This window comes from Paramormyrops kingsleyae, chromosome 20 (genome assembly GCF_048594095.1).
Source record: "Paramormyrops kingsleyae isolate MSU_618 chromosome 20, PKINGS_0.4, whole genome shotgun sequence".
Lineage (NCBI taxonomy): Eukaryota > Metazoa > Chordata > Actinopteri > Osteoglossiformes > Mormyridae > Paramormyrops > Paramormyrops kingsleyae.
Window position 1 is genome coordinate 1229975 of NC_132816.1, and position 16704 is coordinate 1246678.

General features: G+C 46.2%; 1 protein-coding gene across 4 annotated transcripts in view; it reads right to left on the minus strand.

Annotated features, from left to right (window-relative positions):
- map4k3a (mitogen-activated protein kinase kinase kinase kinase 3a) overlaps window positions 1-16704 on the minus strand; it is a 70536-nt gene that overhangs the window by 40501 nt on the left and 13331 nt on the right. For all 4 annotated transcript variants that reach the window (XM_072703911.1, XM_072703910.1, XM_023798477.2 and 1 more), the window contains exon 2: window positions 2870-2927. In XM_072703911.1, coding sequence (XP_072560012.1) covers window positions 2870-2927 — 58 coding nt within the window. The remainder of the gene's footprint in view (window positions 1-2869; window positions 2928-16704) is intronic.

Sequence of the window (16704 nt, forward strand, 5' to 3'; positions counted from 1 at the left end):
GCCAGGAGAAGTGAGGGCTATCTGGTTGCTATGTAACCACCCCTCCCCCCCCATCACCCACTGTTATTTCCCCCATTGAGCAGAAAGGCCTCCCTTTCACCAAAAGCTGCAATTCAGAACTCCGCCTGTAACCTTTAACTACTGCCTTCTGCTGGTGTGTTTCTTTCAGGTCTTCAATACCTCTCACCCAGCTAGAGAGTAGGACGGAAATGTTAAAGAAAACCAGCAAACGTTCAACATAAACCTTGTGACGGTGATATGACATGTTATTTATTTATTTTTTTTATGTTAGGGCTTGTTATCCGGATTCTGTTAATGTAATATTCGCCATTTCAAAGGAGATGAGTACTTCTTCCTCTAAAGATAGGACATGTTAGAGAGAAGGCAGACAGCAAAGCTGGAAATCAGGACAAGACACGTGCATTGAATGACCAGGGGTTTTGCCATTAGGAGCAGACAACGAGACCCCCAAACATCAAGTTCTAGAACCAGCAACCGCAGCCGACACCTGAAAGGCACCTGAAGCGGGTCGCCGCAGACTGCCGTGTGAATGGGGTATGATCACTGTGACGCCGCCATGGGACAGGTCCAGCGGAGCTTACGGGAAATGCAGTGGACACGTCCCCACTGGAAAAGTGACGGCACACGGCGATAACTGTATGAAAACCCACTGGGCCAGTGCTGGTGTATAAACACAGAGTATAGAATGTTTATTACTCCTCTGGTGCCAATGGAAGGCCTTAAAGGTAGATTAATAGTATTGACTTTAGTTCCAGTTAACGCATTAATGAAACTCCGGTGTTATTAAGCTTAAGATCTCTCCGGAATAACAGGAATGATTGCCGTTTCCCTATTTTATATGACATGCCAGTTCTGACTGAGCTTTGGGGGGTTGAGAGCGGGCCTTACGACAGGCCCCATGGGGATGAGTAGGTAATGCCCCACCCTGGGGAAGTTGGGAAGAAGTCAGCAGGGGCAGATGCATTACAGCCCCGCATAGGGGAGCATATGCCTCGGAGTGGTAATAAATCCAGGCCAACATTAATGTAAGGGCCGCCATCGCAGACAGGCACCAATCTCTGCCTGACAGGCAGCCATAAACCCCTTATTACACTCTGCCATAACGTGCTGAATGAGATGGCAGCCAAAGGGAGTCCGGGGCTGATGTTCAGAGAACAGCTGCACGCTTCAGCTTCTCGTCAAAGCTACAGCATGCCTGTGTGCGTGTGTGTGTGTCTACACGCACTTGCACACACATAAATGTTCAGTGGTTACACCGAGAAGACACAAAGTATGACCTCTAGACCCTGGGGGTGGATCTAAGTGGCCTGTGCCCCGGGTCTGGTTCTCTTGGCTGCCCGGGAGCCAGTTCCACGCTGGCGAGGATCTGCTGCTCCACCCACACGTAGGATGTGGACGCAGGTTAATCAGCAGGGATGCCACTGCATCCAGGTCACATGACACAGCCCTGCAGTCACCTGCCAAGCTCCCATGTCACATGGTGACTCAAACAGCCGTGGGAGGACAGCGACCATTACCGTGAGGACTATAGCTCATGACTAGTAAGCCCACCATTCTACCATGATCATGTTTTATTGGTGTACAACACTATAGCCCATCCTGGGATTTGAACCAACAACCAAACTGGGCAGTATTTTACAATCGGGTACCTGCTGCCCCCCACTGGTCAGTTTCTGATAAAGCACTTACTGAAGTAGTCCAGAAAAACATCCAGGAATTCACATGGGTACGATTATAAACCACTCCAAACGAGGATAACCCTAAACAATCAAACAAGCAACAATGACTGCTGAAAAATGCAGATTTCAGAGTTTTTAAAGAAGTTTTTAAAGAAATTATTATTGGCCTGTTCTGCACAGCTTTGCAGCGCTGGAGCCGTCGTTTACTCTGCTAATTTTCAACGGCAAAACATGGGGCGGCTAACGACTGCGACCGTTTTTCAATAGAATGCTAAATGCTAAGCATGACCCAAGCAGGTTACCAGCCACAGAAAGCTGGTCTGTGGAGGATGGTCCATCCCCAAACATCAAGGCTATTGTTGATCTGTTAGGAGCTTGAGCAAGAAAAAAGCTCCAGTCTGATTCCAAAAAGAATACATGAGTGTGGAAAAGCCAACCACCATGAGGATCACTTATCACCTCCTCAAAAACAGGCCCAAAGACACTGAAAACTCTGCCGGTCCCATTACAGGCATCACATTCATCACATGGGAAGCACTCTGAGCACAGCTGGCCATATTCAGATTACCGCCATGAATATAAACATCACCCACTCGCTCCCACCCCCCTAATTCCCCCTTGAACAACAGAAGGAGGGGGGCAGGGTCACACAGCGGCCATGCTGCACCAGGATGGAGAGCAATCACTCAGCTGAGATGAGTGGAGGTATATGCTAGGGCACGTTTCCGCCCGAGGCACCCCGGGGCCCGTTTCCGCCTGAGGCACCCCGGGGCCCGTTTCCGCCTGAGGCACCCCGGGGCCCGTTTCCGCCTGAGGCACCCCGGGGCACGTTTCTCCCTAAAATGCCTCGAGGCAGGTTGCTCTCTGAAGTACCCCGGGGCAGGTTTCCCCTGTGGTATTTCCCTTTAGCTAACCCTAATCTCCAGGACTAAAATAAGAGGCCACAGGACCAACCTCAGTGGTATGGCCTCCTGGAAGAGGCTGGTCAAAAAGAAGACTTAAAGACTTAAAAAAAAAAAAAAAAAAAAAAGGTAGAGAGGGAAAAATTGGTCCCTGGATTGGAGGACATTAATGCATTTATTCTGGGTCTATTCTGGGTTGGAAGCAGAACTTGCTATAACAGGAAGGGAGCAGAAAGCAGGCACGGTGATGGACGACCGGGGGCTTACCGGGTTCCAGCTTGATGACCTTAATGGCAGCCAGCTCCCCAGTGGACACGTTGCGGGCCTGGGGAGAAGATGCAGGTATTCCATTAATTGGTTACCATGGAGCTTTTCAACAGAGTGAACCACAATGCACTGGGAGAAACCCATCATAAGACCCTCCTGATGTTGACACACACACACACACACACCAGCATGGTGACATGAACATGGCAGGGTGTACCTAACTGGAAATGAAAACATGAAAACAGTACATACTACACATAAAAATGTCAGGGAGACATGAGTATTAAATCATCCATCACTAATGACTCATCACTGTTCGGCCATAAAAAGGCAGCCCACTGAACAGAATGGCATTCTGGGGGGAAAAAAGTTTCCTTGGATCTGATTCAATCCTGACTGGCAAGTTTCTCGTGACCATGATGTCTGACATTGAGGGGGAAGGTTAAGGACGGCCTGGGCGATTGGCACCCGATCAATTTGCCCGCGTCCTTCGGGCTTAACTGCGATCGTTCGGGCCTGAGCGCCTGGTGAGCTCCAAGCCGCAGATGGCCAATGGAGCCGCTGCAGACGAGCTGGGAACCGCGGATCGATGGCCGGCATTTTGGAGTTTCCACACTTAACCACCCCACCTTCCTCCCCGAGTGGCTGTGGGGGATACAGGCAGTAGTAGGACGGGAGGGCACCTCTCACAGTGGGCAAAGAGCACCCCGTGGTGACTAATGCTGACACTGGACATCATCTCTCAGGGCAGATGTTAAGCCCGCTCCCCAAAAAGCTGTTAAAAGGGGAGGATTTTCACCGCATTGAAATGCGGACTGCAGAACTCTGGGAGAGTCCCTTACTAGGTCCTTGCTTAGTAGATGTTTGTTGACTGTATGCGGCATCCGAGGCTATATAGTGGGACAAATGCAAAAGTATTGTAGTATTTGCAAATATAGCAGCAAAATCTCATATTATTACATATCCACGTTAATGAAATGACAAGTTTGCATCACTCATGCTAGCAGACGTGAGCTCTTTAAGTTAAGCCGTGTTCCTGCAGCTGCGACCCCACAGCTGTCCTGTACTTACTCCCACTCACTGGCTGGAGGCTCCTCCCAGCTCACTGGTACCTCACCTGGCTCCCTGACAGCTGTCCTGTACTTACTCCCGTCACTGGCTGGAAGCTCCTCCCAGCTCACTGGTACCTCATCTGGCTCCCTGACAGGTGGCTACTTTGTGTTGTGTCACCTGTCTCTTTCCTACATCACTTTGGATAAGAACATCTGCCAGATAAGAAAATGTAACTGGACTAAAGTGACATTCTGTCCCATCATACCCCGTTCAGCTCACTCGTCCTGGAGCCTGATCTTTCAGCTGCTGGAGGTTGTGCGATCTGTATCACAAGAGGGTATAGGGAACCTTCTGAGAAGCAGGAGCTCATATGTTTATTCCTAAATGGCTGAAACTTGCTTTAATGTCCTGTTCAGAAAACTGAACACCCCCCCCTCATGTGCCACATGTTAAAGCTGTTTTGACTGTTCATCCGACTGTGGATCTGTGATAAGGCAGGAGTGTGCCGGAGATCCGTAAGGCGCTCCCCTAAGCGACGGGCCTTGAACACCATTCGCTGCAGAGAATAGTGCGGTCAGACTGGCGGATCTGCCACAGGGGGCGCCGATGGACCCGCCGATGGACCCGAAGGTCAGCACGGGACCCGGTGAAAAATGAGCCTCGCTTCAACAGACGCCACTCGAAAGTGAGCTGGAGTAGCGAGAGCCGGAAGAGAGGGATCTGCTAGAGGAATTTATAAAAAGGGCAGGTCTGGAAGTGACCAGGGGGCAGGCGGGAAATAAAATGCATGAGAGCATAGGCTGGTAAAGCGACGTTTTCTCTGCATTGCACACACACTCATGCAAGTCAAGCCATTTTACATTCACTGCTAAATATCAGCAAAGAACTTAAATTACAGTTTTTCTCAAATGCTGAAACACAAAAGCCAATCCTCTAAACCAAATGACCAGTTGTCTAAACACATTTACTAAATCTAGCCATCATTTTCCAATATCATAAACACATTTCACATGAAGACACAATTCACAAAACACAATCCTCCGTTCTCATAAATCTAAACACATTTTAACTTGCTAAAACACAAGTTGCAAAAGAACTCTGCTCATATTCTCAAATGAAAGCTCATGTGATGCAAAATGCTTGCCACAGTCAGCAATATTTGAACACAATGAACACACCTGGCGTCATTCATTACACACAACGACTCAAAATTGAAGACACTTGTTGCTAATGCTGTGACCACATGTACAAAAGCAAGTTCAGAGTGCACAGTTTGCTGAAGATTCCAAACACACACAATGGATGAAGGCAGAGTCAGGGGAAGAGGAATTTGAGTCAGAGGAGGGAGAAGAGCTGGCCATGGAAGAAGAGGAGCAGGCCAACGAGGAAGAAGAGGAGGCCAACAAGCGAGAGGAGAAGGTCCAGGAGGGAGAGCAAGACAACCTCGCACCATCATTACAGACGAGATGCGAGCAACAGTCATTGACCATGTCATTGTCCATGGCATGACAATGGCTGAAGCAGGACTAGGAGTCCGTCCAAACCTGAGTAGGTTCACCGTGGCCACCATTATCAGGGCATTCAGACAACACAACAGGTATTGTACTCTATTGCTGTCTTTGTCACAATACAGTTTTACAAGCCTGTGAAAGTAGTCTATTGGTTTCAAATCAGTTGTTATTGCAAAACATGTCAATTGACAACACATGTTTCTTTCTTTAGAGTTGAAAGAATGCCACATAGAGGTGGGAGGGTTGCCATATTTACAGCGGCACAAGAAACCCTTATTGTGGATATGGTTCGTGAGAACAACCTCATCAGACTCCGGGAGATCAGAGACAAAGTCATTGCCGATAATGTCAACTTTGAGAGCATTGATGATGTCAGCTGGGCCACAATAGACCGAGTTCTCCAAAAGATGCGGATGAAACAGGTCTATAGGTTTCCCTTTGAGCGCAACTCTGCACGACACAAAGACCTACGTTACGAGTATGTGCAAGTAAGTATACATCCATGTTCACAGTACAGTTAGTGGACATACTGTGTTGCTCAGTGGCCTACATTACTTCTGGACAATACTGTGCTACCTGATTGACTGTTGTTCTGAACACCTGTGCACTTTCACTTTTTCACAGAGGATATTACAGTTGGACGCGATGGCCAGACCTCATGAGTACCTCTTCCTGGATGAGGCTGGCTTCAACCTGTAGAAACGAAGGCAAAGAGGCCATAACATCATTGGCCAAAGAGCCATCACTGAGGTTCCTGGCCAACAGGGGGGTAATATTACTCTTTGTGCGGCCATGGGTTCGGAGGGGCTTGTCCACCGGCATGCTGTCCTTGGGTCTTACAACACCCAACGTCTCCTCACCTTCCTAGAGGAGCTAAAAGACATCCTCCTGGACCGCCAACAACACCATCCTGGGCCCGCACATCACATTTATGTGATCATTTGGGACAATGTCCGCTTCCACAGAACAAACCAAATCAGAGAGTGGTTCACCACCAACAGTAACCACTTTTTAAACGTCTGTCTGCCACCCTACTCCCCTTTCCTGAACCCTATAGAGGAGTTCTTCTCATCGTGGAGATGGAAGGTTTATGACAGACAACCATACACTAGAGAGAACCTCCTAAGGGCAATGGAGCTGGCCTGTGTTGACATCCCAGTGGAGGCCTTCCAAGGATGGATTCGCCATTCCAGGGCGTTTTTCCCGCGGTGCCTGGCAAGAGACAATATAGCCTGCGATGTGGATGAGGTGATGTGGCCCGATGCAGCTCAGCGACATGATGCCGCACAGTGATTGTGGTGTGTGTGTTGTGTGAATAAAGTAAATAAAAAAACTTCACACCCTGATCATGTTTTCAAGAGTACTGTTGTGTGCAATAGATTCTGTTTTTGCATTGAGTTGTGTTACAGTAGTGTACATGCAGAATTTTCTATAGATTTATACTCTTCATATGAAACTCACAAATCTAAATGCCTAATCCTCTGCAGAGATCTAAGAAGATCCGTTACTGTAAAGTTTCTAAAAATATGCATTGGCAGTTATGAAACAAAGAACCTTCTCACAAATTGAGCATTGTGTTTTCAATTGTTTTGCTGTAGTGTGTAATGATGTGTATAGTGTTTACATTTTTGAAAGCTTCGAGCTGCTCTTTTGGTGTGAAAGTTTGAGTTTTGAAGTGAGAAGGTGTGGTTGTATTTATGTAGCTTTAGAAAAGGGTGTTGTGTTTAGACATTGGGGAACATGGAGGAAACGTTTGTGAAATGTGTTTTAGCATTTGAGAAAAACTGTAATACTGTGTACAGATGTGAAGTGTGTGTATCAACCCAATAAGCGATACACAAGACAATAAACAAGTATCACTTCACACTAAACCCCCCGCCCCGATAAGTCCTCAGCATTATTGTTTGGTAATGAAACTAACTGTATATAGAAAATTACAGAGGATCGTAGGAACCGCCCAGCAGATCATCGGCTGTCATTTACCCACTCTAGAAGAACTGCACAACATACGCTGCCTCAGCAGAGCGAAAAACATTCTAAAAGACCCCTCACACCCTTCTCATGATCTGTTCCAACTGCTGCCATCAGGTAAAAGATATAGGAGCATTAAAGCTAGAACAAACAGACTATACAGCAGCTTCTACCCTGTTGCCATCAGGGCATTGAATATCAGTTAATTTTTATTTTTATTTAAAAAAAATTTTTTCACCTCAATTCTACCTCATGTGCAATAAGGACTCGTGCAATATTGTCCCATGTAGAGTGAATGTTGTCTACACTGACTTATGTTGTTATTTATATAAACTCTTTATGTCCGACATGGGGATTGCACCTAATTTCGTTGTACTTGTTACAATGACAATAAAGTTATTCTGATTCTGATTCTGAAAATTGCAGCCTGTGTCATTTTTAAACAAAGGCAAAGCAATAGGTAACTTTGTAACAGTGAGGGAGATTTTGGTTCCCTTCTAGATGTGACATTGGAGTCGGTGCGATTTGTTTCACTCACTGCAATGAGTCATGATGTACTCATGAGGGCCTCCTTCAGCACAGGACCCACTTAGACCTTCACCAGCCCTGCCCTGCACAGCCCAACCCAGCAAAGTCCAGGACCAGGACAGCCATGGACCGGCCCAGCTTGGGGACCTAAGAGGACCCTCAGCAACCAAACCAGCAGCCCTGAAGGAGCACGCATATTCTTGACAAATTTTCAGCAGTAACTGATTCACTTTAATGAGACTCAGGAGGAACGGGGTCATCCATTATCCATTGTTCTGATGATCATTTCCCGGCTATTGCTATTCTTCAGGTTACCTCCACAGACTCTGGCCAGGTGAAGGCCAGTTACTTCTTTAAGAAAGAGTAAAAAAACAGGCAGTGTAGCAAAAACCTCTCCAAATTAACTTAGTCCTACAGCAAATGATGTAGCTCTCTAAATAATCATCAAACGAGATCTCCAGAGAGACATAGAAATTTTACATACAAATACTGGATACCATCAGTTTACACAGTAATAGGGCTTACCAGCCTACAGCTTTGAATACTGTCATGAAGACTGATATTAATAACAGAAAGAGTACAGAACAGCTACAGACCAGTCATATGACCTCCACCAGTCTGCCAGATTGCAAAAACCACAGCTAAATGTATCAAACACAGCAGGTAAAAGTATCGTATGTTGCAATTTAAAAGTATCAAACACTGCTGCTAAAAGTATCAAACACGGCAGCTAAATAGTATCAAACACCGCAGTTAAAATACAAAGTCCACAGCTAAAATACATCCAACAAAAAACAGAAGTCATCAATATCCATGCAATCGCACACTGTTACTTCCAGCCAAGTCAAACAGAAAATCAATTTTCTTTTCTCCCAAATACTGAAAGCAATCGTACGCAGTGTGCACACTTATGAATAACAGGAACGCTGAAAGAAATAAAAAGTTAAATCTCTATAGCACGGAGGTGATCAAAAGGTCCGCCGTAAATTCATTTAATCTGAAAACCTTATGCTGAAGACACTTTATATATGTAATTTATCAGCATCAGCTAAGTCAGACCTGAATTTACTAACACAAGTGATTTCATATGCGGATGGATGACCAGTGGGTCCCGTAAAGACGTCCACATATTATTCCAGCTATCTGCTGGCCTCCACTTCCATTGGGATTTCTTGCTCCATCTCAGCATGGATAAGTGTGCAGAGGGGTTTACAGACAGACAGAAACACAACAAGGCACTTCGGAACATCGGGCTTTCTGAACTGTCCCCAACAACTGCCATATGCCAATAACCAACTAACTCGGTGAAAAATGAAAGTTCGATCTACAGGCCACATTTAATGATGAATTTTGAATATTTTACCGGCTGCTATTTTGAGACGTCTAAGTGGCGACTGAGCCGACAAAATCCCTTACCCTCCTCTACGGAAAATGGCTGATCGTCCAATGCGATCATCTCCATTATTTTAGAGACTGACACATAAGACAGACACATCGAACCAATGATGTTATTGGTTTTTAACAGATTTCGGCCAATACTGGTACGTTAACTGATATATCATGCATCTTAAAATGACCTCCCTATCAAAGTACATTTTTGCATGAAGAAACTAATCCATAAACAGTGATGTCAGCCAGAAGGAAATGAGATACAGGAGACTATACTGATCCCAGCACAGCGACCCCCGTGAAACACATATGATGCAGACGCCATGATGGCGCCCAGCCTGACCCAACCATAAGCCCGTGAGCATTGTGTGTCAGCTACAGACCACTGGGAAACACTCCCACCTTCACAGGTACGAGAAGTGTGCTCAAAGGTCAAAGAGCTGTGCTTATGCTAGGATCAGATCCTATAACACTCTGGATGCATGTTCAGGTCACAGAATGAGAGCATGAGAGACAGAGTGTGTGCGCTTGTGTGTATGTGAGAGAGAGAGTTTGTATATGTGTGAGAGTGAGTGTGTGTGCGCGCGTGTGTGTGTGTGTGTGTGTGTGTATATATTCTCAGTATTTTACAGCAGTCAAACTAGGAGAGGTGGTAACACCAAATTTGCCCATTGTCTGTGTGTGTGTGTGTGTGTGTGTGTGTGTGTGTGTGTGTGTGCGCGAGTGAGAGAGTATGTATGTATGTATGTATGTAGGGCTGGGCGATATGACTGAAAACTGTATCACGATATGAGTGTTTCATATCGGTCGATATCGATAATTATTGACATTTTTTATGACCCATTTAAAATAAAGACCAGGAGAAAAATATATTACATTTAAACATTTTTATTTTAAACATGTCAACAACCATGGAAAATAAAGTGTTTTTAAAATATGTGCAGTGTTTTGTAAACATAAATAAAACTGACGTAGACTGAGATACAGAACATCTGTAATATAAAAAAACAAACCTGATACAGTACAGTAACATTGTTTGAAATATAAAACCTGCAGAAATATGAAAAAGTAACTCTTCAAGTTATTCTTACTCTAATCATACTTGAAGTTGAACTATTCAAGTATATTTTCAGTCCAGGTTTTGTGCTAGGAAAAGACACACATGCAAACACTAACGAGGAAGACGCGATACGTAGGGAGCCGGAACCCGGAAGTGCGCCGTAAACACAGAGAGGAAAGAGAGAAGGGGAAACAAAAGACACGGCAGACTCGAAACGAAACACGGGATACGCGAAAAACCGGACAACATGACACATACAAACCGAAAGGATACAGACCTATAACTTAATATTCAGGAGACGGGGGGCGAGCGGCGTTAGGGAAGGGCGAGGCGACCGTCACAGTGATTCACAAAAAACCGGCAGAACTTCCATAAAGCAGTTGTTTTGCTGTGCTACGACCATTTATGACAGCTGCGTTTCCGGTGTTCCGGGCAATTCAGTTTCCCTATGTTTCCCCTGTCGCGCGCTGATTTGTACACGGTTTCGCTGTTGTTTTCATGTCTTTTTACGAAGCTCTTGAGGTAAACAAGCCACATATTTTAAAACATCACATGTTTTTTGTTTTTACTGATAATAAATGAAAGTATTTAATTCGCTGGATAGAGATATTTCTTGATGAAAACGGTATAGTATTTCTTATAAGACTATATTATGCGTGACGAACTACTGTATTCGCATGTAATACTGTACCTGAGTGATTTTCAGACATCCCACATACATATTTGCCTAAATATTAGGAGAAACATTATTTCCTGACATCCAGGATATTTGGTTCCCCCCTGTTAAAACAGGTATACAGCAACTCTGGGCCTCGGTACTAATAACAATACAGTATTCACATGTAATAATGTACTTGAGTGATTTTCAGACATTTCACATACCTCTGATTTAATATTAGGGGAAACATTATTTCCCGATAGACAGGGGAAACATAGGGAAACCGAATTGCCCGGAACACCTGTTCGGATCCAAACTAGCTTCGCAACCTCTGTTTTCTTCCGACGAAGAATAAAAAATATCGAACGTTTTATCGAACACATTTTTTATTGATATCGATCACGTGTCTATCGCGATACATATCGTAATCGTTTTATCGCCCAGCCCTATATGTATGTATGTATGTATGTATGTAGAGAAAGAAAGAGCTCAGTGTTCCAGTGTAGAGTCACAAGGGGTCAGACATGCTGAACACCGAAACCACCAGAGAGTTTACCACCACTGCGGACAGACTGGGTCCGTGGCTTGCTGGGCCAGGGCACCACACCATTCACTGTTCCGGCACCCTGCTCTGCCCCTGCACACCGTCCCCTGCTGTCAGGTACCATGGCAACCTCTACCTCACCCCACCCCACCCTACATGCCGCCTGCCACTCCCATTACACTGGGTGGAAGTTGCTAGATACTGAGAACTTTAATGAGTTTGACACAGGAATAAGCAGATGCTACAAGGGACTGGCGCATATGAATGGTAAGACAATAGCCCTCCTGCACATACAGTGTACAGCAGACAGGGGGCAGCAGAGAGGAGGAGGAATACCAATTAGCTTAGTTACTGAAACAGTAATGATATTCACGGGTCCTTTGCTATTCTATATGGGGAAGTCCAGGACACAAAAAATACCCAAGAACAATGTTGGCAGAAATTAGCATGAGACAAATCACACAGCTCTGCGTATTTATCCATCTCACCCGTGTGCCCGCTCACCCTGACTGCGGCATTTCAGACCCCAAGAACTGCCACGTGACCCCCCCGACAGCAGCACTGCCCAGCCCTTCCCACAGTGGGCCAACTGAGACGTGGTAATGAAATATTTTTTAATGATAGAGAGGACCAGCCAGTAGAGTGGCACACCTTTGCATTCTTAAAGAACAGCTGAGAAGGAACAAGGTGGCTGTGTGGGGGTAGGGGTGAGCTCAGCTGAAACACCCACCCATGGGCGTCGAAAGGTCTGATCACTGGGGGCTAAGTCCCCAGGGTCTTAAGCCGAGCCCCGAGTATTTAGCCCCGATACCAGTTATCTTCCTTCAAAAACAAAAATGTCAAGTCCAAGGTAAACTTCATTTCGCCCCTGATCTTTTCAATCGGTAGAAACGCCCCTGCATCCACCTATTATCATACATTAAATTCATAAAGATAAAAAGCTGTTTTCCCCCCTATTTCTTTTTGTTCTCGGACCCCAGAGACCGTCACAGGACCCCCAGAGACCCAATGACACTAGTTTTGCGGCATGTTCCCCCTCTGCACAAAGCAAAAATGTCCCTATTCTGTCTCGCAGTAAGCTGCCCGATTGGTCGACAGGCAGAGGATCATGTGACCAGCCACAGCCACTTACGTATGTAGTTCGCTAAAGTCAGGTCTTTTATTAAAAGAAAACTGTGACTGTTTAAATCAGATTTTACTGCGGCCTGATGTTTACTTGCGAGCTGGACGGGCGCAGACCAAGGCCGCATACTTAAGCATGTATCTGCGTAGAGCTTCGTGGGGATTACGCTGAAATGCAGCAAAGAGCCGGTTGTGCAGCAGCCCCAAGGTCACCCGGGGACATACATGCATGGCCAGCGGAGCGGGAGGAGCCTGACCTCCGGCCAGAAAGCCACAGGAACACGCGAGGAGCAGCTCTGCCGTCCTGACACTACATCCTGGGCAGCGTGGAAACACGACGCGGGACGGGACCCATTCGGATCAGGGCCCCCAAGCTCCCACTTAAAGGCGCCTCACATGCCCAACAGGACGGCCTTAACGGGCAGATGGTTACCCGCCACACGGACGCTTCTCTGGACCTGCTCCAGGCAGAGCCGATGGTCTGAACGATGGTGTGTGCACCGAGCAAGGACACGTGACACACTCTTCCACACACACACACACAGATCTGTACTCATATCTTTGTGAAGACCATCCATTCAATTCTATAGGCAAGACACTAATCCGAACAGCGACAACCTTAACCCCTACCCAGCCCTAAGCTTAACCATAAGTAACCAAACAAAATACAAGTCTTTTGGCATTTTTACTTTTTCGATTGCAGTCAAACATTTATAAAATTAAGGTTTATATTGTGGGGACCTGCAAAATGTCACACACACGACATATATACTCAAATAAATATACTCTCTCACACACAGACACACACGCGATGCGGCAGAGGCTCCTCAACGTGTAACTCAAAGCTCAAAAGCAGCATAACTATGGACCCGGTCGTTTATTTTTAAACTACGGGTCTCTTCCGGAAAGGTCTCTGACCCTTCTGCTGTCTCCACTTGTATTAAATTGGGCAAAAAAAAAGCAGCTTACGCAGCATTTTTATTAGTTTTCCGCCAGTTTTATAGCACACGGAGCACACGGATTTATCCAGGCTCGCACAAGTCCTTCCCAGGGATAGGCCCAGGCTCACAGAGGCCCAGGCTCACAGAGGCCCTGGACATACCGGTGGATGGACACAGGCCCACAGGGTACACAATGAGCACCTGGCATGGATGTACAATAGCAGAGCACTCCCCCCGGCGGGAGACGGACAGGAAGTCTGCTAGTTTGCAGGTTTACATGCTTAAAAAGGGCTGCTACCTGCAGGGTGGGGCTCCGTGGCACTCAGCCTAGGCGGAAGCCTTTTAAATCCACCTCCCACGTTAGATAAACGCATTACAGAAGAAAGACCCAAACGCTGACGAGGCGGAATGAGAGCAGATAATTAACGAAACATGCTTAACAGCATCTGGCACTTTTTAATGTTGCAGAAAATAACGAGTTAATGCGGTCCATCGTAAAAACGATTTAATAAAAAAAAAGAAAGAAAGAGGCCTCCAGGTGTCGAGGGTGCCGGAAGCTTCTCCCACCCAACCCAGCTTCAGAACACAAGTTAATACAGAGAGCAGTCTGATAACTGGTCCATGGGACAGGTCTGCTGAGAGACGACTCAGGCGGCTAATATTGAGACTGACTTATGAAACACTAATCGAAGGGGCTTCACTCTCCAACAGCCTCCTGATAAACCCTAAAAGCCTCAAAAAAAAAACTGAGGAAGAAGCAGAACTACAAAATGGGACCAACTGAATGACCATTGCCCTCCTTCTCCCTCCTCCACCACATCCACCCATGTCTGGTAATGATTGTACTACTTCCTTGAGAAGGCGGCAGCCATTGACATTCACTTCTCTGCACCCTTCACATGCGCACAATCCTCCACAAACAATCTTTCCCCACATCTGTGCCCCTCACCAGTAGTGATCTGAGCTTCTCATCCACAGGCCGATTACTGGTGCCTTAGACCTTAGCCCCGCCCATCTAACCCACTATCCCCCACCCTTACCCACCTAACTAAGTCTTCTCACAACCAGCACATTCCCTGCTGTATTTAAACAGGTTCGGCTAAAACTGCAGCTTAAAAAAAAACCTTCAGTTGGAATGAGAATTATCGACCAGAATTTCACACAAAGAACAACTTCCTGAATTCTCTTCAGTTCGGCTTCAGACATGGACAGCCCTCCTGACTGTTGTGGATACTCTGAGCTGTAAGCTCTGCATTCCAGTCATCCATCCAGATCCTGCTAGACCCCTCTGTGACTGTCGACACAGTAAATCGCCGAATGCTCCTGGCCTTGGCATTGGGGAGACACCTTTGTGCTGAATCGCACATATCAGACAGATCATATCAGTACAGAGGTTTGCCTCAGGTAACAACTGGTATCCCCCCAAAACTCTGTCCTTGGTCCTTTCCTCTTCTCTCTTCATATTGCCTCTGTTGGTCTGATCATGCAGTCACGTCTGTACCTGACCTACCCTCCTATGACACCACAGTCACTACTCGGATTCTCTGTATGCCTTGCATACACTGCAACCTGGAGGATGGATCAACACTAGCTAAATCTTGCCAATACCGAGCATCCAGTCTTCCCTGTCAGCCCTACCACCCACCATGACATCACTGTGTAGCTTGGAGCATCAACACTATCACCATCAAGGTCCACCCGGTCTTATGGGTGATGATAGGTGACCATCTATCCTTTGCTGAACACATAGCAGCGACCTCTCTGTCTCTGCTGGGAGATACAAGCTGTACAACATCAGGAAGTTCATCAGGTAGTTCATCAGGTATTATTTGTCTGGATATGCAGCTCTGCTTTTGAAATTCTGTGTTGTCTGGGTGAAGGGAGGGTTTCATGTTCTTTATAAGTTTGCAAGGATATCCTCCAAGTACTCCAATTTGCATGGTAAACAGCTCAAACACATGTGGTTAAGCAACCTAGCAACTCGAAGTTGCCCAGGTTGTATTATTCTGTGTCCAGTGATGTGAGGGACGGACGTGCCATCCAGAGTGTCCCCTGCCCTGTGAGGGACGGACGTGCCATCCAGAGTGTCCCCTGCCCTGTGAAGGACGGACGTGCCATCCAGAGTGTCCCCTGCCCTGTGAGGGACGGACGTGCCATCCAGAGTGTCCCCTGCCCTGTGAGGGACGGACGTGCCATCCAGAATGTCCCTGGCAATGTGTCGTTTTAGGGACAGGCATGCCACCCAGGGTGTCCCCAGCATTGTGCCCTGTGCCTACTGGGATAGGACAGACTCTCCCCGGACATGTTCTACAGAAGTGCTTATAAAATATGGATGCATGGACATGTGTGCTTATACTAGGCGACATTCAAGATCTGAATCTGCAATCACAACAAACACTAGTAGTAAACAGCTAGTACTATGGTTTGTAGCATTATCCACAAGGCAGGGACAATTCCGTCTTACATAACCACTATCATCCATATGCTGCTATTCATTTCCAACTGCCTGATTCCAGCATGATGAACTATAGCTCATTACCCACAATACTCACGGTAAGAGCTGTCAAAGCAAACAAGCCTTTTATACACAGTAAAATATTACTCAGCTCTGCAAGGTATGTAGACAGAAAAGGGTGTAACAAGGCACCATACACACACAGACAAACACACACACACACAGTCCAGGTACTCATATCTTTGTAGGGACTCTCCATTAATTTCTATGGACATAACCCTAATCCAAAAACTAAGGAGGAAACAGAACTACAAAATGGGACTGAATGACCGTTGCCCTCCTTATCCTTCCTCCTCCACATCCACCCATGTCTGGTGACAATTGTACTACTGCCTTGAGAAGGCAGCAGCAATTAACATCCAGTTATGGCAACCTTAACCCCCTACTCAGCCCTAACCTTAAACATAAGTAATCAAACAAAATACAAGACTTTTAGTATTTTTAGTTTTTGGATTACATTCACTGATCTTTGTGGAGACTTGAAAAATGGTCAAAATATCAAAATAACAGGTTTTTATTACTTAGTGGGTAACATTTGGTCCC